The following is a 22988-nucleotide window of genomic DNA, read 5'->3' as shown; positions in this document are numbered from 1 at the left end:
TCAGTAGTTGTGGCACACGGGCTTAGTTGCTCCGTGGCATGTGGGATCTTCCCGGACCAGGGCTTGAACCCGTGTCCCCTGCATTGGCAGGCGGATTCTTAACCACTGCTCCACCAGGGAAGTCCCAACATCACACCTCTTTTGAGAGGCTGATGTAATTGCTTCCCTCGCCTATGAAGGCAAATTCTCAAACCTGGCCCAGCTTTCCACAGCTGACCCGAGACTAGCTCTCCAGTTTTAACCCCCCTCTGTTATTTCTTTATGGCTGCCTTATAAATACTGTGCCACCATTAAAATGAATTAGGTAGCTTCACACAGACCATTATAAAACAATTGTTCAGATATATTAAGTGAGAAAAGCAAAGTGCAGTATCAAGCAGTGTGGACAGCATGCTGCAATTTGTGTTTAACAACAAAGGATGAGTCCACAGACATGCACATATATCCCTTAGGTAAGTCAGAACATCTCTGGACAAACACACAAGACTGGAACTAGTGACTGTCCCTAGGGAGGTAAACGAGTAGGCTGGGTGTAAAGGTGGGAGATTCATTTTTTGTCACCTATACTTTCCCTTTTTGTAACTTTTAAATTTTACATTCTGTGCCTACGTTTATTCAAACAAAACATACTTAAAAAATTATAACCTTGTGCTCAAGTTTAATGTTCCTCTTTCATGTCCCAAATATGCCTTGAACTTACTTCCAGTAACTTTCTGCTTTTTCTGCTTTTGTCCCCCTTACTCAGGTACTCACTTCTATGTAACTAAATGCCACTTACTTTGTAAATAGTTCCTTAAACATCGTGATATTTTCACAGCAAGCTATCTACCTTATTTACATATCTGTTACTTGTATGCACTTTACTTCCCTTATTATTTATAAGCTTCTGGAGGGCTGGCTTTTTTTTGCGTGTGTGTGTGTGTGTGTGTGTGTGTGTGTGTGTGTGTGTGTGTGTGTTTAGGATTAAAGCTTTGTTCACAAAGCACTTCCCCAATAATTAAAGGCATAAACAACTCTCATAATTGCAAAATCATATATTATTCTTCAGGCTACAAGGTGCTTAAAGATTTCACAAGAAAGGGAAGAGTATCACAAGGATTGTTTTAAGGACAAATAATAAAGAGATCATCATTTCAGTTTAAAAATCAGAAGGTAAATACTTCTTACATGTAATTTGTTTTATATCCAACTTCAAAACATCTGCCTCTTTATCATCCCTTCTACAGAGCTGGTCTCGGCTTCTCCAACAACCCTAATTATCAGGTTTGCTCTGCTCTGCTCTTTGCGTCGCAATGACTATTTCAAGCAGTTGTATAATCACCTCTCGTATTCTGTCTTCCACCTTAAATGCAAATACTCACCTTTCCTTTAAAATATTTACAGGTCATTTGACCTACTTTCTTTTTTTTGGTTAACTTTTATTTTACACTATATTCCTAAAAAAATCTTTCCCTCTTTTCCAAATATAACTTCATGTGATCACAGCCATGAAAAAAGACATCCTAGGAATTCATATTTCAGCCCAGAAGTTAGAACATTAAAAAAAAAACTTGAGGGGCTTCTCTGGTGGCACAGTGGTTAAGAATCCGCCTGCTAACGCAGGGGACATGGGTTCAAGCCGTGGTCCGGGAAGATCCCACATGCCACGGAGCAACTAAGCCCGTGTGCCACAACTACTGAGCCTGCGCTCTAGAGCCCGTGAGTCACAACTACTGAGCCCGAGCGCCACAACTACTGAAACCCGTGCGCCTAGAGCCCGTGCTCTGCAACAAGAGAAGCCACCGCAATGAGAAGCCCGCACACTGCAATGAAGAGTAGCCCCTGCTCACCGCAACTAGAGAAAGCCCTCGTGCAGCAACGAAGACCCAACGCAGCCAAAAAAATAAATGATAAAAAACAAAAAACAACTTGATTATTGGTTATTTGGTGTTGTTCAATAGCTTTCACATTTTTTTAAAAGAAGCAAAATATCAACACTGGAAGCTAAAGCAGACATTAAATGCTTAATATACAAAACACTCAGGCAGATACAAATAAGTTGCAGTCACTCAGCAACCTCCTGACATAATGCTTTTGTAAAGCAGCTTTCTTGTCTCACAACATTAAGCAAATCATTTAGCAATTTCTTTTAGCTGTCATAGATACAAAGCTAGCATCTATTTACATCAATGGTTCAAAACAGTGTATGTTTGTTCTAGCAGAACAATAGTAGTAAGGTATCTTTTAACCTCAGGAAAAGAAAATATTCTCACAGCTAGCTGAATATAAAATAAAATGCTACAAGATAATTAAGTTATTAAAGGTTTTTTTTTTTTAAAAAAGATAATCTTACTTACATCGAGAGAGCCTTCATTTATAACAATCATTCCCATGTTCTTCCTCAAAAGTTTGCAGGAGTGTCCTATGTCCAAACAGAGTAAATTGATTGATATAATTAATTTCTCTAGAGAGAAGAGGTGAAGACGTTAAAATGAGAACACTACATAATTCTAAATTTTATTTTTAATCTATTTTATTTGATAAAATTAAAATTTTATCTATTTTAATTGGAGTGATGGCAGTCAGCTGTTTTCTAGGTTTGCAGGAAGTTTAAAAAAGAAATGCTCTTGCTTGCTGTAAGAGGGATAAGATACAAGGACATTACCTGGAGTGTTAAGGCTGTCTTGATAAACAAATATGGAAAGAGATTATAGTAAGGATTCTCAACGTCCTGAAAACTGATACATGTGCATGGAATATCCTTCACGATGACCAACACGAAGAGCAGAAGATGGGCCAGTGGTTGGTTTGGGAGAAGGGTTCAGGAGGGTTGTCTGGCTCTCTCTTGGACCATTGATCCTATCACAATCTTCCTGCCCTTGGACTGCATCACATCCTCTACTCTCCTGCCCTCTCTTGCTTTGCTATATTTGCTGCAGGGCAAAATCACCTGCTGATTAAACCAACTCGGCTCACTCTGCATCTGTCTGCCTACAGCCGAACGTGGCTGGGGAAAAACAGGCAACCTTGTTGGCGGGCCTCACATTTAAAACAATACCATCTACACTCACTCCCTTTGTGATCTCATTCCATCCCAAGGTTTTAAACACCATCTAAATGTTGACCATTCTAGAACTCATAAATCCCATTCAGACCTCTTTCCTGAACTCTAGACTCTCACATGCCAGTGCCTACTTAATAGCAGACATTTAGCTGTAAAATAGGCATCTCAAACTGAACATATCCAGAAACCAGGCTCTTAACCTCCCCCCAGAAAACCCGTTTCTCCTTTAGTCTTCCTCATTTGATTAATGGCAACTCCATCCTTCAGATGCTGTGGCTAAAAGACCTTGAATTTACCCCTGATTCCTTTCTTTCTTCCATACCCTACATCTAACCTATCAATCAATCCTGTTGGCTCTACCTTCAAAATCCATCCAGAACCCAACTATTTCTCACCACATCTACTGTTATCACCTGGGTCCAAGCCACCACCATATCTCATCTGGATTAATTCAATAGCCTCTGGCCTTCCTGCTTCAACACTTGCCTTCCTTTGAGTCTATTCTGTCTAGCAGCCAGACAGTTGCTATATATAGCACTATATATATATATATATATATATATATATATATATATATTTTTTTTTTTTTTTTTTTTTTTAAATAGGAAAGTCAGATCAAGTGTTTCCTCTGCTCAGCTCAGTACCATCCAATGGTTTCCCATCTCACTCAGTGTAAAAGCCAAGTCTGGACAACGGTCTGGGAGGCCCATCCAACCTGAGCTCTGCTACACTGCTGACCTCTTCTCCTCCTCTCACACTTTGCATTTCTGTTCTTTCTCTAGAACAGAAGACAGCTCTCCCGAATCATCCAAGTGACATCTTTTCTTCTCTTAGGTCATTCCTGAGATGTCGCCTTCTCAATAGTTCTTCTTGACTTCCTGATTTAAAACTGAATCCCTCTGTGCAATGCACTATTCTCCCTTCCTTGTTTTATTTTTCTTTAGAGCAATTATTGCCATCAAATATACTATGTGTCCTTCTCATTTACTTTATTGTCTGTTTCCCTGACTAGGATTTGAGCTCTGAGGCCAGAGACTCTGATATGTTTTGTTCCCTGTTCTTAACTGATCCTGGAACCATAGGCACCATCATCATTTGCTGAATGAATGAATCTTACCTTCTCTTTTCTAGGAACATTTATGGCCTAAGATTCTAAAAGTTAAATGTTGCCAGAAACCACCACCATACTCTCCTTTCCAGAGGAACTTTCATAATGGCTACATATCTGGAACCATCTTGAGGATGTTCTTATTTTGCCCACATATTACTCTTTACCACCATGCATTTTTCCTCTATCTGTAGTCAGGTTGCTTTATCATATCTGTGTGTTCCAGGTCTCCTGATTCTAAAGAATTCTGTATTCTCATACATCGTCTTTCCATTTTGTCTCTAACCCCAGTGATAATTTTTATAACCAAAATTAACAACTTGTTTGGCCTGTAGGTTTAAACTTCTACTGGCTAGTTTTCTTTTAAAAATTAATTCTCCTCTATTAACAACATCAATGTACTATAAATTTATAGTATTTATACTATTTAATATAAATACTATATTTATAAATACAGTATTTATCACAGAATACTGTCATTACTCACACTTCTAAAAGGAGTATTAGTTATATGTTTTTAGATACATGATACTTGATGACTTTCTAAAAATGTGGTTTCATCTTGTGAATACTGCTGAAATGCTTTCTTTAGTTTTGGGAGAGTTTTGCATGTAATTCATAACATCAATATCATCCAGAGGTTACTGTCAGTGTTCACAGTGTTCAGGCAACAAACTATTACTGAATTGGGGGGAAAAAAAGCAATATTTTTCTTGCATATTATTGGTACTATAGGCCTCTAACAGCAAATATTAGCTTTCTCCTCTGTTACAGACTGAATTGTGTCCCCACCTCCCCATTCATATGTTGAAGCCCTAACTGCCACTGTGAATGCATTTGGAGATAGGGTCTTTAAGGAGCTACCTACAGTTAACTAAGGTCATAAGGGTGATCCTTAATCCAACAGGACTAGTGTCCTTATAAGAAGAGGAAGAAATACCAGACGCTCTGTGAGAATCCACAGAGGAAAGGCCAGGCGAGGACACAGAGAGAAGGCGGCCATCTGCAAGCCAGGAGGAGAGGTCTCAGGAGAAACCGACCTGCTGACATCTTGATTTGGACTTCCAGCCTCCATGACTGTGAGAAGATAACCTTCTGTTGCTTAAGTCATCTAACCTGTGGTATTTTGTTATGGCAGCCTGAGCTGCCTAATACAACCTCCTTCTGCAAAATTGGAATTAACTGTAGGATGAGTGAAAACTAGCAAGAACCTTACTTCCTATCTCAGAAATAACCTTTGGTCACAGAAACAAGTGTCGGTATACAAGCCTGCCATAATCCCCACCTCCAGACTTTGGCAGACAACTGCAGAATGGTTACCTACATGTGTCAGTTATGGACGGGAGGTGGGGCTAGGCAGGGATACAAAGTTGAGAGAGGGCATTACATAGTTGCAGGAGCTGAAGTTTGGCTGTATATACAATCATTGCAAATTTAAAGGGGCACTGGGGCCATAAGTAAATAGACAAGCCCAATGATATTAACAAATATGGAAATCTGAAAATACCAAATCTTTCAAATCTTGAAATATCTCAAATCTATCTTCTAAAATATATCAAAACATGTTAAAAAGCACCATGACTTTAAAGTTTAAATTAGGTGAATTACCAATGTTAATGGCAGTTTCCTGCTTGTCTCCTGTAAGGATCCAGATTTTGATGTCTGCTTTCATTAGAGTTTCTATGGTTTCAGGCACTTGATCTTGTAATTTATCCTCGATGGCTGTGGCTCCAAGTAGCTGAAGATTCTGGAGAAAGAGAGTGGCAACATTTTTAAGATTTAAAAAAAAAAAAGTTTAGATTCTTTAAGAATGAAAAATTGAAGTGTATCTATGTTTTAAAATCAGAGACTAAATGATAATTCATGAATTTGTTGTAAATTCCAAGTACCCCATTGAGTTTTCTCTCTCAAGGATCCCTAACTTTCATCCAGTACTTTTGGCAGGAGACTTAGGCTCCCTGAAGCTTACCTGTCTTACCTTACTCCTCCCTAAGGTAAGGAACTGATTCTAAAAACACACACACAAATGTAGAAGGGGGGAATCAAAAACAGTTAAAAAGGAGCAGGCAGCTATTAAGAAAAAATAAAAACAAAAACTATGGAAGATCACCACAGTGAAGAAGTAATCTAACTGACCTGTTTGAAAAAGAGTAAGGTTACAGGCTGACACTATTAAATTGTAATTTGATGCAGTGTCAGGAAATGTAGACACAAAATACAATGAGAAAGGATGAAGAAAGGAGCAATAAACAAAGTATAAACAAAGTGATAGCATTAGTTTCTGAAAGAAAGAACAGGCTGAGTGTTTTTCACAGGGTTCCATGTTTGCATAGTGGAAGGTCAGAGACCATTAAAGATCTCTTGCTCCTTAGATGGTATCTTTCATACAAGACTGAACATAACCAAAACACTCTGTGGAAAGCTGTTCTCATCTCTGACAAAGAAGAAGAATGGTTTCTTCTTTCATCTTCCTAAATGGAGGGAAAAGTGAGAACAATCTCCTGGCTGTTAGGGAAACCTGGCCTGCCAAATGGAAACAGATAATGGTGTTCTCGGTCCTAAATACGTAGGAATGGGCAATGATGGACTGAGATTTAAAATCTTTCTTTCCATCATGTGACCAGGCATTGTCACTATTTGGGTATCCTTCCCAACGGTGTTCTGCAAGCCACAACCAACTGATTCTCAGTCTTACCCATTTTCCCCATAACCTAACCTTCAGAATGAACTACTTCAGCATTTATCTTTCTTCCCAACTATTTTCTCCCTTCTTGACTTCATTTTTTTACTTACAATATCAGACAAGGTCAGACTAGATATAAGGGAGATTACTGCAAAGGATAGTGTCTGGGTTGATAATAACAAAGAAAGCATTCCACTTTCTATTTTTTCCTTTAACATTCAGTCCTATTTACTTTTCATCACAATTCAAGTCTAAAAATAGCCCCAAGTCTTGGTAGGCATGGAAAATAAAGTTAAATATATATACAAACACGCAAGAGTGAGTGTGTGTAGTTGATGAGTATATTGCTTAGGAATGTTTTTGGCTATAAATAATAGAAAAAAATCTGACTGAGAGTGGCTTAAATAAAGACTCCTATTTCTAACATCATTAGTACTGAAGTGGGTAGCTGTGGGTATAAGATCGTTGGCTTGACCATATTTCCACGCATTCTCCAGATCTCTCTCAATGTCTCAAGGTGGCTGTCGCAGCTATAATTATAACAGCCACACTGAAGACAAGAAAAAGGCGGTAAAACCACCTGTATCCACCTCTTATTTGAAAAGCAAAAGGGTTTCTAAAAGTCCTCAGCGTATTTCCAAATACAGCCATTGGCCCAATGGTGCTACACGGTCATCCTGAACTGTTAGTATTTAGCTTTTCCAGCCTCAGTGGAGGGGCAAGGCAGAAGAGCAATAGGAATAGGTGTTAAATTAGCTGGCCTGCAGTCTCTGCCACAGGGCTTAAATACAGATGGGCGAGCCTATGCATCAGTGTTAGAATATACACGCATGCACGTGTTTATGTGCGTAGGTACATGTACAGACACACACACATCCACCACGGCCCTGCCTGGTGAAACGTGGCTCATCCTGGAAGTCCAAAACAAGTTTTCCCCTCTGTTGTGCTCTGACAGAACTCTGCTCATCTTTACATACTTAATTTATCATATTAAGATTACCTGTTTAGGGCTTCCCTGGTGGCGCAGTGGTTGCGCGTCCGCCTGCCGATGCAGGGGAACCGGGTTCGCGCCCCTGTTTGGGAGGATCCCACATGCCGCGGAGCGGCTGGGCCTGTGAGCCGTGGCAGCTGGGCCTGTGCGTCCGGAGCCTGTGCTCCGCAACGGGAGAGGCCACAACAGAGGGAGGCCCGCATACCACAAAAAAAAAAAAAAAAATTATTTTAATATTTTGCATTCAGTTTATTGAATTTCTGCCAACTTCTTTACTGGTTCAAGTAAGCAAGCCCTGAGGCCCGCATACCACAAAAAAAAAAAAAAAAAAAAAAAAAAAAGATTACCTGTTTAAATGTATGACTCTGGTAGTTTTGTTCAAAATGAAGGATCATGCCTCCAAGCTCCTTGTTTCTTCACAAATGAGGAGACAGGAGCCCAGAGGGGGGCAATGATTTGTCACAGTGACATAATGTGATAGATTACGGAAGGGCAGGGCTTGAACCAAGATCCTCTGTATTGCCCATCGCGTTCCTGTCCCTTTGGGTCTACGATGGTGCCCGAGACAGTGGTCAACTCCCAGTCTCTGCCCCATAAATGCTGGCTGAAGTAAACTAAGTAGGCATCAGTCTGTGAGGGGCTAGTGTTGACTTCTTTAAGTTCTATTCTACTTAAGTAATATTAGGTAGAGGAACAAATGCAGCTCCTGCTCTGGTTGTAGGCTGATGTCCCTATTTGGCATGAGGGAGTGAAGGGCCCTTAACTTGGGCATATTTCTCATAAGAATGCTGGCTTGAGCACTTAGTGCTGACTCAAAGAAGACCCTGTGAGCCCAGACATACCACATCAGATTCCGAGGAGATGCTGAAGAAGAGCTCTGGGGAGTCTTTGGTCCCTGGCTACCTATAAAAAGTGCAATTTTAAGTTGAAAAAGGAAAAGTAGGGACCAGGTTCTGTTCACCTTTATACTGTATCTCCAGAACACTGAGAGTCAGCATTTGGTATATTAGCAGGCTGAGTGAATGACAAAACAAACAAACAGAAAACAAAAACAAAAAAAACACCCCAATCCAAATGTTCTAAAGTATTGTTGCAATCTAGACTATTTTCTCTTCAATATATTCCAAATAACTTACGCAGCTATGAGATTCACTTGATGCTTGACTTCCTAGTATATAATATATAAGACAGGAAGGCAAATTTCCTTCTTTAAAAGGATAGCATTATTTTATTATCTTTAATGGGAAGCAGATTTGAAATCTATCAAAACCTGATGAATAATAATCATCAAGAAGTTCAAGAATGAAAAGGAAGACCAGTTCAGCATCAACTATGCCAGCATCACAACTGCTGTATTTCAACATTGAGACAATGATTCCATCAGTTCTTTCAGCTACTTTTAGGAAATCAGTAGCTAAATCATTCTGGCCCACATGCCAGGGAAGATCAGGATATAGTTGTGTTCAAATGTTAGATATTCCACAGAAAGCATGATAAGATTTTAAACGATCATGAAGATAGTTCAGTAATATAACTCTCAAAAATTTTAAACCAAAAAAGTGTATTTTTCGTAGTATGTTTCACAAAACCCTGGGGTAACTAGATAATGTGAGAGCCAAGATGTGAATACATTAATTAGAAATATATAAACAAGTTTATTTGCCTATTTTCTCGTTCTACTTTAAGGGGATATATGAGCTCAGGAAGTACATGGGTATACACTACTCTGCACAAACCTAATAAAAATAAAATAACTGCACGGGGGAGATCCCACTGAAAGCATATTTGAAAGAAGGAAAGCAGCTGGTTTTGCACAGGTAAAAAGGTAACATTTTCCAAACCAGGCAAAGATAATATAAAGTACCAAAAAGGTAGGACCAGCAATGAATATGCTGAGAGATGTTACAAGTAGGTTAACTTGGAGCGTGTTGGTGGCTATCATAACAGGAATTTCTAATGAAACATTTCTGAATATTTAGCAAAATTGCAGTGGGTCTACTTTGATGCCTACAAAGGAAAAACTACATTTGAAAGCCTGTTAATTTTCCCTTTATCCTAAGAGAGCCTCAGGTACAGCACTTACTAATTTTAGTGGAAGGCTCTGCAGGCTCCTTTCCTTTGGCCCTGGTGTCATTTATTGTGAGATTAGATCTTGAGTGATAGGCTGTTCAGCCTCTGGAAATGAATATCTTTAGCTACACAGTGATCATTAGGAAAAAAGATTTGAACTTTGCGTGCTTTTCCTGATCATAACACAAGAGTGTTTAGGCCATAATCAATTTCATCCCAAACATGTATTACCTTACACAGATAGCCACTAATGGTCACAATGGGAATTACATATTCAGCAAGTGTTGAAACGTGATAAAATTCCCATGGCATTTATGGAATTAAAAAAAAACCTCCAAAGACTAATTTTACTTTCAAAATGTCACTGTGCCAAAAGTTATAAAGGTTTCAGTTGATGCCTCTTTGATATAATATAGATTTAGTTATCACTGAAAAATCATGAAATAATATTTATTTACCTAGAAAAGTCATCAATAATCTTATTTCTCTTTTAGATGTTCATAATGTAATGCTTTTAAAAAGGGATATAAGTATAAAATTTCTACCCTAGTGAAGATACAAACGTCATGTAGAGTATTTAAAAACTATGGTAAAATGTATTATGACAGATTTGGAAATTGTGTTTTTTCCCCAATACATTTATATTACATGTATTGGGAAATAACGAAACCTTAAAATGACCTATTTCCATATAAGCAAATATTGTGTCAGGGCTTAGATTATATTTCGTATTTTTTAAAAGTTTATGATATGTTCCTAAAAGAGGAAAAGCATAGTTATCAAACTCATATTAACTTGGGCTTCAGACAATAACATGGACTATCGGGCAGAAGTTTCTTTGAAGACAAATAAAAGGAATAATACTGGTAAATAAAGTTTTATAACTGGAGTAAATATGAATAAATAGTAGTAACATTTGGGAACCTTTGTTACAACATAAAATAAGATTGTGACTAGGCAGATGAAGAAACATTTCCTTAGCACAGAAATACCAGATACTGCTACGTGCTTTACACTGATTCATTCAGTTAATAGCTTCGGGGAGGTTGAATAAATTATGTCAGGTCAAACTGGGGTACAGCTGAGCTAGGATGGTAGAAACAAGACACCAAGAATCAATACACACCCCAAGGCAGCGAATGGAAAGTAAAACTGAGATTAAATGAAAGTTAGAATTTTATGTAAATCATCAGGTTTTTAAACATTTGTCTCTGTTGTTCAGTTTTTGGTAATACTCTGTTTCTGTGAATGGGTTTCAGCCTCAGTCCTGAGGCGTTCCTGCCAGGGGTACCTGTTTCCTGTTTCCACCTGCAGGCCCCAGACTCACATTTTGGGACTGGTTGCCTTCCACACACACACGTGTGCCTGCATTCATTCCCTCACACACACACCGAGCAGGTAGTTCTGGGCAAGATGGTGGGACACAACCATAGTCCCTTCCTTCCTCGAATTTGTACTTCAGAATCCATTCTTTGGATCCTCCCTTCCTTGTTTTCTGACTGTACCCCCTTGCCTTGCGTTGGTATCTGTTTCTCCTAGACCCTGCTGCCTGGCTGTCATCAAGCCCCAAGTAATTAGCAACAGGAGCAGAAATGGAGAGCAGCAGTCTTCAGATTTACCTGAGGGGCTTATTACACACAGATCAGTGGGCCCTACCCACAGAATTTCTCACTGAGTAGGTCTGAGATGAGGCCTGGAAATGTGCATTGGTGACAATGCTGCTGGTTTGAGGACCTAATTGCTTGTCTCCAGCAAGGTTGACAAACTTTTTCTGTAAAGAGACAGATGGTAAATATTTTAGGGTTTGAGGGTCGTACATTCTGTGTTGCAACGACTCAATGCTGTCACTGTAGTGTGAAAATGGCCAAAGACAATTTGTAAACAAATGGCTGGAGTTGTGTTCCAATAAAACTTTATTTACAAACATAGGCAGTGGGTGAATGTGGTTCTTGTGCTGGAGTTTGCAGACCCTTGATGCATAATACTGCAGCGCATCTCTGCACCGGCCTCCATCCTGACTGATTGCTCTTGATACTTCCTGGGTCAGCTCTGACCCTTCTTTCTTAGCCTGGCCTTAGGTCCTCTGGCCCCACTTCTCTCTCCTCTCCTTGCAATCCCAAACTATAGACAGAGCCTCTCAACTGTAATATACGATTACCATCAGAGAAAAACTGTACTCTCCCTAAATAATCACATTACTATATGCTATATACTATCTTCGAAGTAAACACAAAATTTTCTGTGAGTACAAAAGATAAAAACAGGAAATAAGTATTTTCTTAGTTTGGGTGGCTCAAAAAAACCATCCAACACGAGTTAACATTTGACCTAAAATCCTAAACGAGGAATTAAGAATTAGCCAAGCACTTGGGAGAGGTGGGGAGGGATGCGGGAAGAAATCCCAAACAGAAGAAATCACATGTTGCAAAGATGGAGGTGTGCAAATGCACATTGTGTTGGAGAAGCTGCCATTTAGTCAATATGGAATCGATAAATGAAGCGAGGTGTGTGGTGATTTAAATAATGCTAATTTAATAGGGTTGTTCTGAGGATGAAATTGGATCAGTCATCTCAAACTCTGAGTAGTAAGTTAGGAAAACGACAAGCCTGGAAAAACCGGCAGGGAATAGAAATCAAAAGGGCTATTTTTTTATGTTTGGGATTCCAAAGCCAAAGGGCATCTGGGGAAGAACTGTAGAAGGGGAGGGACAGGATCAGATTTACACTCGGAGTTCACCGGTGGCCAACTGGGGATGGACGGGGAAGAATGGCGGCTGTCAGACCAGTTGGGAGACTGTGGCAGTCATCATGCTCTTTAGCTTTAAGGTATGGTAGCTCTGGAATACAGAGGCCCTGGTGGCCATGGGATTCTCAGAACCATTCTACAATGCTGGCTCTCAAAGATCACCGGCTTCTCTCTGGTCTGCATTCCACTGGGCATCATTCACTCTTGCGCTTCTTTTCTCAACATCTCTTTGCACACAACAAAGGCGTTTTATTTAACAGTAGAGACTCTCATACCTCTGTCCTTTCAGTTTAAGCTGAGCTAGAGTACACTAAGACTAACAGTGTTAAATCATCGGCATGGCTCATTAGCCTGCTTCTGGAGAAATCAGGCAACCAAGGCCAAGAAGGAGGTTTTAACTTGGTGCTTTCTGAACCACAGAAATCATATTTGAATTGTCACAGAGCCAAGGGCTTGCCAAAAAAGGTCAGAATTCACACACCCAGCTGAAAAGAATCAGGATTTGAGAGGCGACTGGGTGTAGCCTGCAAAAACAACACATCCATCTTATCTGAGTGAGAAGACAGCAAAACCCAGTGTGGAAAGTCTACCTCAAAGCGTTCATAATTAGGGATCGATCAGCCAGAAAGGAGAAGCGTGAGATTAGAGATCTAAGGGAACACTAAGTACTTTCACTAAGAAGACTCTAAAGACGAGTTGAGGGAAAATCATGAAAAACATATTCCCACCTTCATTTTTAAGGAGGATAGAGTACATTACATTACACAGAGTGCACACAGCCTGCCTGCCTCATTTCCTACGCAGACGGGTCCTGAATACCGTGCCTCCCAACCCCAAGGGCTGATCTCATGATGACTCAACTACACACGTGGTTACGTTTTACTTTTCAAGTCACCAACATTTTACATACATTCTTGCTTTCTTTTAAACCATGCTAGCAGAATAACATACGGATTAGGAACATGAGATTTGGAATTAAGACAGAACTGGGATTTGAATTCCTGCTCTGCCAACTACTGGATATGCGTCCTTCAGCAAATAACTTAAGAATTTCTACATCAGCAAGATAAGGCTAATAATATGGCTGTACTAGAGTTGTTTTGAGGATGAAAATAGATTGTTTACCTTAACCTTTTTTTTTTGAGTACAGGTAGGAAAAGATGTTGAGTACTTACCTAAGACTAGGTATGTCTATATCTTTTGTATAACCGATTTGCTTTGTTAATGTTAATAAATTATATACATTGCAAAATGCAACAATAAATTGTAAGAAAAAGATGAGTAAAACAGAAATAGAAACAGAAGTTATAACATTTTCTTGCTTACCCCAATGGTTCATTTTGTGTACCCCACGTTAGAGGCCCCTGGAACTAAATAATCAAGTTAAGGAGCAGAGGACTTGAAGCTTAGGAAAGGCTCAAAAACTGGCAGGTCTTCTTAGTAGATAAGCTGACAGACTGCAAATGTTCTTAAGCAAACAGTAAAACAGGAAACTACTGGAATTTGAAACCACAAAATCACCAGTACATCATGTAAATTTTCATCTAGTACGTTTCAGTTTTTAGTACAAATGAAAGTGATATTGGCAGCTACTAAGAATAGAAATGGGTAGTTTTATCTTAAAAAGTATTCAGTTCGAATACAGAAATTACTGTGAATTTGGCAGTCATAAATGTTCAGGAAAAGTTCTGTTTTTCATTAAGTTTTCTATTTCTCTAGGAATCCTCTACACCACTCCCCACCATATGTTGGGAAGGGTGCTGGACTGCTGTTAGTTACCCCGAGTGTAATGGTCAATCTGTATTATGCCACATCAAGGCAGTCTTTTAAAAAATCCCAGAAATGTCAACCATATTTGGGGGAGGAACCAAGGAAATAATATAAAAAAAGATCACTAACTACCTCACTGTCCTATCTCAGTGCCTATCGCGGAGCCCAGGGTGCTAAGCCCTGTCTGCAATGACATTTTCCAGTGTTCAAGTTTACTGCCTATCTCCCTGCACTGAAATGAAGACAGGGATTTTTCCATCCTTTCCCCCTCCTGTGCCCCCAGAGCCCACAACAGAGCCTGACAAGTGCTGAGGCATTTGTTGTTGAATCTTTGCGACCAAGTGCGTCCCACATTCATATGTTAAATAACTAGGAAGACGGTTTTTTTTTTTTAAAAATGACTGAGTCTAAATTTCTAACGAATGCATCCTTTAAAATCCTTAGCTACCTTTTCTAACACATCCTTAAAGTAATCTTTAGTGACAGCGCCTTTGAAACCAACATTCTCAATGTGCAGAAAGCATGAACTATGTGGGTAACAGAAGGCAGGCTTTCGTTAAGAAAGCACTTACTAAGTAAATTTAGCCTTTGAATTAATTATTTAATTGACTCATTCATTTATTCATAAAATACTTATTCAGTGATTAATACAGGCCAGACAGGCAGTTCTTGGAGACACAGAGATGAATTCTATAAAAACGATCCCTGCTCTCATGAAGCTTCAATCTAGTGGAAGATATATATTAACTGTGAATTATAAAATTTGTGCATATAAGACACAACACAGCTATCTGATTCAAAGGGGTGCTAAATGCTGCCAAAATTGTAGCTTTTTTTTTTTTTTTTTTTTTTTTGTGTGGTATGCGGGCCTCCCTCCGCTGCGACGGGCCCAGCCGCTCCGCGGCATGTGGGATCCTCCCAGACCGGGGCGCGAACCCGGTTCCCCTGCATCGGCAGGCGGACGCGCAACCACTGCGCCACCAGGGAAGCCCCAAAATTGTAGCTTTTTGATTACTCTGAAGCTCAAAAATGATCCTCTCTGACCCATAATTAATCTAAAAAACGTTAACAGATAAAAGTGTGGGGTAAGTTTTGATTTTTCAAAAAGCATATTTTGTAATTTATGCCTCATAAGAGAAGACAAGAACAATTGTATCACCAGGGAAATACTAGACAAGTATTATATCTCACTGTTTTCTGTAATGCTCAAGATAAATAATTTGCTTTCCCAAACATCAGAAGTGATTAGAAGGTAACTTATGCAATTGCATTTCCCTATTGAAGCAAATAAATACAAAAATTTTTCAAAAACTCTATTTACCATGAAGGAATACCTTCATATTTCAACCAATGGTTTAATTATAAAATATTCCCCAATAAGTAAGATCAAAGACCTCTGTACCACTAATTTTCAAAGGAATCCAGCAGCATACTATGAGTATGAGGCAAATAAATTTGTGTCTTAGAAATAAATATAAAGTAGCAGATGAAAGAGGAAGGTGAGAAATTACAGAGAAACCACTTCTAATGAAGTATAAGACTTGATAATTATTCTGTTATTTATTTGCAATTTTTTCCCGACCAAAAACCAAATAAATTCTTAATTTAAAAAATAATCTAATATTTAAAACATAGACCAACACTATAAGTGGTTTCATAATCTAAATTACAAGTCCAAATACATTGTCTTTCAAAACAAATAGGCTAAAGGAGGTAAAACAGGTCAAGTGTGTTGTCTGAAAGAATGAGACAACTGTAAATTCTTTCAAGTGGTGATGAACAGAGACGAAAAGGTGTTTTCTCTCCACAAAACCCAAGTGATGCTACAATTCTCCTCAAACTGGGTCAAGACACGTCAAGTATCTGATGTGATTCTCATAATCCCTTTGGCATTTTAACTATGTGAGCCTTCTTGTTCCTGAATGTCTTGGGTGTCCTAGGAATAAATGTCACCTTCCTGACCTTTATTTATTAAAGAAAAGAGATGTTTCAGGAACATCCTGAAACAACTCATAGCATTAGAGAAATGATTTCTTTTTAATCCTGAAAAGTCTACCATCTGAATGCAAGTGTTGGAGACCAAACTGTACAGCTGTGTAGCAGAGATGCTGATGATATTTTATAGATGGATGTAAAAGTCCTAAATCCTCTAAAAATGACTGTCACGAGGGAAAACCCTATCCAGAGAACTTTTTCAAACCTTTCACATCCTCTCTCCTTTACTGTGCCCTGGAGGTGAAGGGGGGCACTCTAGTGCCCAGATGAGCTGGGTAGAAAATCAACAAAGCATTGCACCAAGGGACACATGGCATTATCTTCTTGGATGTTCTTGGCTTATTTGGATACATTTTTTTTGGAATTATGCTAGGAGTTAGAGCCCCCAAGGGAATAAGGCTTTTAACTAAATTCTGAAAACTGAATTACTTGTTTGAACAAACACTGGAGGGATAAGACAGACAGCAGGGTTTAAAAGTACAATCTTAACCGTATGATAACATTTCCACTTATTTTGTAACATATTAAAAATATATTCTTGATTTCAGGAAAAGCTCTACAAATCTTCCACATTTTAAATGCCTTTAATGTAATGCTACCATTAATGTGTCAATGGCATTTTGCATCATTAATTCAAATATGGCCAGAAACATCTTGTGTATGACCACAAGGATGTTCTGATCTTTTGTTGAAAAGCGAGGGAAAATAGCTACAGAAATTTTGAGAAGCACATTTCCTAAAAATTTCACACACATACTGAATATTATCTGGTTTCCAAACTGTGCTCCGTGGAGCCCCAGAGTCCTGAAAAGCCACTCATGGACCATGATGAGGGCAAGGTAGGGTCTGAAGGGAGAGACAGTTAGGGGCTTCTCTCCACCTCTCCACTTGTTAACCAGAGAAGCTCTGCTTTTGTATATTACATATACACTGAAAATATATAAATATATTCAGGCAATATTTAGTTTCGAAAATGGGTTCTGCTCTTAGAAAAAAAGAGATTTGAAAACCACTCTTACAGTTTAAAAGTCATTATCTTACAAGTCCAATATTACGGTCTATATAAAATATAGATCCCAACCATATGAAAAATAGATTACGATAAACAAGTCTCATTTAAAGTAGCCAAGGAAGAAGCCAAAATAGATGAGCCTAGGACTATGACAGCTAAATTTAAGTTAGAGTGACACACCAGCAGAACCTGCGCTGACACACTGAAACCTGCCTCACTACGATGTGTGATAAGAGTCCCCTACAACTCCTCCTGAATACCAATCCCAGCTGATTTTAACAAAGAATGGAAACTCAGACCAAGGGAGACCTGCTATCACCCCACAGTCCCCATAACGATCAGGGGGAAAAATCATTTTTCAGAAAAGCAGCTTTTAGTTGCAGGAACCCCTCTGTGTCATTGTGCCTATTCTTTTTCTTCTAAAAAGACCTCTGCTCTCCTTTAACTGGTAAAATAATCTTTTGAGGCTCATTTCAAAAGTTACCACCTCTCTGAAAGCTTGCTATGGCTCAAGTTTGTGGGTCACTCCTCTGGATTTCCTGGAGGAACTGGTTCAGACCATGACACTCAGAGGGCCACACTGAGTGTTCCGTATTTGGTTGTGCATCCCTGATACCTAGCATCTATTAACCGCTTAATGAAAGTTACTTAAGTTAATTACTGAAAGAAATGATGGTTTCAGGGGATATAGAAAATCAGTCCTTATATGGAACAAGCTGGCTGACCACGGAAACCAATCTCTTCACCTTTCTGATTTTTCAGTAAGAGAGCATGGCTTATCATGAAGTAAAGAGGAATTAGCTATAAATTCTCTTTTTCATTTATTTTAGGAAAGAGACAGTCATACGGGAGGCTTCTGTATCTGTAAACTAAAAATATATAAATACATGTAATGGACTTCCCCAGGCAACTTAAATTTCAATGTGACTCGCGATCGCCATCTGCTGGAAGAAAAGTCGAACATCTGTTTTAGTTAAAAGAGCGAAGTCAAAATTTAATGACAGATATTAAACACACACACACACACACACACACACACACAACTGTTAAACCTATAAAATCGAATCTATAAACTCTAGGACATTCACAGTAAAAATGTTAGGCACATTAAACATTGAACTCCAGAATCTGCTACAGTGCACTTCAAGTAGAAACAAAATTTAATGGTTAGAATCCACTTAAAATTTTTTTTTTTTTTTTTTTTTTTGCGGTACGCGGGCCTCTCACTGTTGTGGCCTCTCCCGTTGCGGAGCACAGGCTCTGGACGCACAGGCTCAGCGGCCATGGCTCACGGGCCTAGCCGCTCCGCGGCATGTGGGATCTTCGCGGACCGGGGAACGAACCCATGTCCCCTGCATCGGCAGGCGGACTCTCAACCACTGCGCCACCAGGGAAGCCCTACTTAAAATATTTTTATTGTCAGTTATTATGTATTAATTCTACCATTGCCACAGGGGAAAAGGCTACATTATATTCAGGCTGTGTAGGAAAGGAGACAGGAGAAAAAGAATTATTTCCAAACAGTTTTTTTTTTTTTAACTTCTCAAAAGAGTAAGAAAAGCCAAAGATTAAGAATCAATACCATTAGTACTCTGAGACAATATGGGACTTTGGTTGGAGATATTGAAAGAGATTATAGTCATGGTCTCATAAATAAAAAAATACTTTATTTCACTAATATTCCAAAGACATAATCATATATAAGGATATTAGAAAAGAAAGGGAGAGAGAAATTCAATAAATTGATTAATAACAAGTCTCCTGCTGTGTGTGCACATCTAAAATTGGTGGCGGTGGTGGGATTTATCGAGTTGGAGGGTTCCATACATGCTATCACAAGTTTTCTGAGAAATAAGGAGGATACAAAATAGGTTCAAATATAAGGGAGGGATGAGACACAAACTAGCTTCTAAAGTGATCTCAATCCACTGAGAAGACAGGGGAACATTATCTAGAGTCACAAGTGGCAACTGCATACCAGAGAAAACCACCTCCAGCTGTAACATGCCACTGCCGGTATTACACAGAGTGGGGGGCATGTGGGGAGAGGAAGGAGGGAAGGGTCCAGGGAGACATCCATGGTGCTGGCTACCATCCAAGACAGGAAGTACATTGAGAGAGACGAAGTAAAAACGTGTCAGTCGTCACTCATCTGAAGGCAAGATCAACTTGAAGCAAGCTTGAGTCTATGCCTTATAAACATGAGTATAGTTGAAGGAATTATGTAATTAGAAGTTATAATGAAGATACTCGAGTCGCTAAGAGTATGAACTCTGGAGCCACAGTGAGAATTCTGGTTCACCCTCTACGAGCCGAGTAATCTCTGTAAAATTACTTAACCTCTCTGGTACCCTGATTTCTTCATCTGTACAGCTGGGATAATTAACACTACCTACCTCAAAGGGATGCTATGAAGATTAAATAATTTAATACAGGGGTCCCCAACCCCCGGGCCATGGACTGCTATGGGTCCGTGGCCTGTTAGGAACCTGGCCCACAGCAAGAGGTGAGTGGCGGGAGAGCAAGCGAAGCTTCATCTGTATTTACAGCCGCTCCCCATCAATCGCATTACTGCCTGAGCTCCGCCGCCTGTCAGCATTATGGTGAGTCATATAATTATTTCATTATATATTACAATGTAATAATAATAGAAACAAAGTGCACAATAAATGTAATGTGGTTGAATCATCCCGAAACCATCCTCCCTCCCTGGTCTGTGGAAAAATTCTCTTCCATGAAACTGATTCCTGGTGCCAAAAAGGTTGGGGACCGCTGGGTTAATAGATTCAAGTGCTACAAATAGCACGTGGCACACGGTAAGTACAACATAAAAATGTTTGCTATTTTTAATTTAGGAAGCAAGATTTCTTGCTATTTATATAGCATCAATCATAGTGTATCCATCACTTTTTTGGCTGAATAGCCTTGGTTTCTTTGTCAGTAAAATGAGGATATTTATAGTCATGGCAGAAATGATGGATGTATCTAAGTGAACAATGACAGGCCAGGTATAAGCACTGGGTTGTTCACGTATACATTCTATATGATTGGCTATGGAGTCACACAAGCTGTATATTTATTATATTACTTTGTATTACACATTATACACCTTCATTAACTATATACACACATGCATGTGTGTGCAGCTTGTGTGCATGTCTGTGTGTGGGCAGGAGGCATGCACACCTTCAGCAATGCTGACGCAATGGAAGACTTTGGCAACGGTATTGCTAGATGAGACTAAATTTGATCCAAAATTGTGAAAAGAGCCCAGATCTATATAAAGCAGTTCCAGAGACTTTTCAGCAAAAACTTTAAGAGCTGTCAGTGCTTAGACCGGAGGAGATTCAACAGTTAGCAGTGTGTCAAGATATTTTGATTTTACTTTTACTGGCTCCTTGAATCAAGACAAGTTTTCTGGAAACCAAACTTTCCTTACAGGCAAAACAGTCTTCCACGTACCTTTTCAATTAACTCGTAGCTCTCTTCCAGTTTGAGCAGCCTGTTCTGCACGGACGTGGACGCCCGCTGATAGACCGTTCGCCACTCCTGAAAGTCGCTCTCTGAAATCTCAGCCACGGCAAAACACAAAGTTCTTAATCCTGAAAAAAGGGAGCATACAACCCTCACCACAACATCAAATAAGATTTTGTTCAGAAGTCTGATACTTCCATTTTTTCTTTTTTTTTCCCAGAGCACAGTGATATTTATCTGGTGCTCAGGAAATTTACAGTTAGGTAGAATGATGCTGCAGCCACTCTTCAAAGCAGTTTGGTAATTTCTAGAAATGTTAAACATAAATATATGACCCAGCAATTTCACTCCCAGCCATCTACCTAAGAGAAATGAAATCATACATCCACACAAAGACTTGTAGGTAAATGTTCATTAGCAGCACCATTCACACCAGCCCCCAAAAGGAAACAGTCCAAATGTCCATCAACTGGTGAACAGATAAACAAAAACTGGTGTATCCATACAACAGAATACTCTTGAACAATGAAAAGGAATTGAGTAGTGATGGCATACTGCAGCACAGATGACCTCCAAAACCATTGTTAAGTGGAAGAAGCCAGACACAGAAGACCACATATTGTAGAATTTCATTAAAAGAAAAGTCCAGAAAAGGTAAATTTATACTGACAAATAGGTTAATTTTCCTGGGGAGTTGGAGTGTGGGTAAGGGGTGCCTGCAAACAGCATGAAGTTTCATTTTGGGGTGAAAGGAGTGGTTTAAATTTGGTTTGACACTTCCATTTTTATTTAACGAAGTCTCATTTTGAAAACACTGATTCAGTTCAAACAATATGTTGAAATGTGACTCAAGTTCGATGGAACCTTAGTGTCCAATTCCCCAGCTCTTTCAATCCACCCTCCATGCCTCGAGTAACTTTTTTAAAATCTGAACGAACCTTATCAGGTTATTCCTTTGCTTGATGTCTTTTAATCGTTCCCCAGGATGAAGTCCAAACCTCAGAGTCTGGCTCAGTCACCACATATCAATTGCCTTCCACCTCATTCTCTGCCATTCACTTCCCATGGTAGGGTCTTTGCACAAACTGGTCATTTTTTTCTCCATTCCACCCTCTCCCAATCCCCCTCCACTGCCTGCCTTGCATCTACTTTAAGACTCAGTTCTTAAAACCGTCTCTTTGAAGCATCCTCCTCTCACCCAGACCCCAAAGGCAGAAATCCCCAACACTCCTGTGGTATGAATGACAATGTTTCATATTGTTTTTCTTGTGATCTCCTACATTAGCTTGAAGCTCCTGAAGGGCAGGGTCCCGGAGTTCTTCATACCTTTAACCCCAGTGCTGAACACAGTGGTTTCACAGATGCTTATGAAGTAAGGAAGAGAGGGACCCCAGTGGGGTCTACTGGGAGAGCCACCTTCCTGTAACTGGGATATATGGTTGTATTTACTACTGCTCATTTACCACTGTGAATCTGTAGTATAAAGAGTCTAAAAAACTGAGGGACAGTGACAAAAAAAGAATACCCAACAGAAACACCCTGGGAAAACAATCACAGCTGATGTTTGAAGTGACCTACTTGTAGCGCTCAATGCCTGTCAATTTTATAATTCACTTGGAGGCTACCCTCAGCCAGAAAAAAGTTGATGAGCTGGAACAAGGAAGAGGCAGAAGCATTTGCCAGCCCTGATAAATGCAGTCAACTAGGTTCCCAAGAAGACAATGTCCTCGCTCAAGGTCATTTAGCTCTCAGAACAATTAGGTGCTAGTGATCTCAAGTCAAATAAAATATGGCCAGGACCATGTTAGAAAAAGAAGCAAAGAAGAGGGGTTTCCCTGGTGGCGCAGTGGTTAAGAATCCGCCTGCCATCAAAAAGAGTCATGTACCACAATGTTCATTGCAGCTCTCTTCACAATAGCCAGGACAACCTAAGTGTCCATCGACAGATGAATGGATAAAGAAGATGTGGCACATATATACAATGGAATATTACCCAGCCATAAAAAGAAACGAAATTGAGTTATTTGTAGTGAGGTGGATGGACCTAGAGTCTGTCATACAGAGTGAAGTAAGTCAGAAAGAGAAAAACAAATACC

The 22988-nt window shown here is 39.5% G+C and overlaps 1 protein-coding gene across 1 annotated transcript in view; it reads right to left on the bottom strand.

Moving 5' to 3' along the window:
- The window catches only part of ATP8A1 (ATPase phospholipid transporting 8A1), a 242227-nt gene that overhangs the window by 99870 nt on the left and 119369 nt on the right, over positions 1–22988 (bottom strand). Inside the window, exons 22-24 of the mRNA XM_028492008.2 lie at positions 20881–21020; positions 5760–5898; positions 2337–2401 (exon numbers count right to left, since the gene is read on the bottom strand). Coding sequence (XP_028347809.1) covers positions 2337–2401; positions 5760–5898; positions 20881–21020 — 344 coding nt within the window. The remainder of the gene's footprint in view (positions 1–2336; positions 2402–5759; positions 5899–20880; positions 21021–22988) is intronic.

This window comes from Physeter macrocephalus, chromosome 7 (genome assembly GCF_002837175.3).
Source record: "Physeter macrocephalus isolate SW-GA chromosome 7, ASM283717v5, whole genome shotgun sequence".
NCBI classification, from domain to species: domain Eukaryota; kingdom Metazoa; phylum Chordata; class Mammalia; order Artiodactyla; family Physeteridae; genus Physeter; species Physeter macrocephalus.
This window is presented reverse-complemented; position numbering and strand designations above follow the sequence as displayed.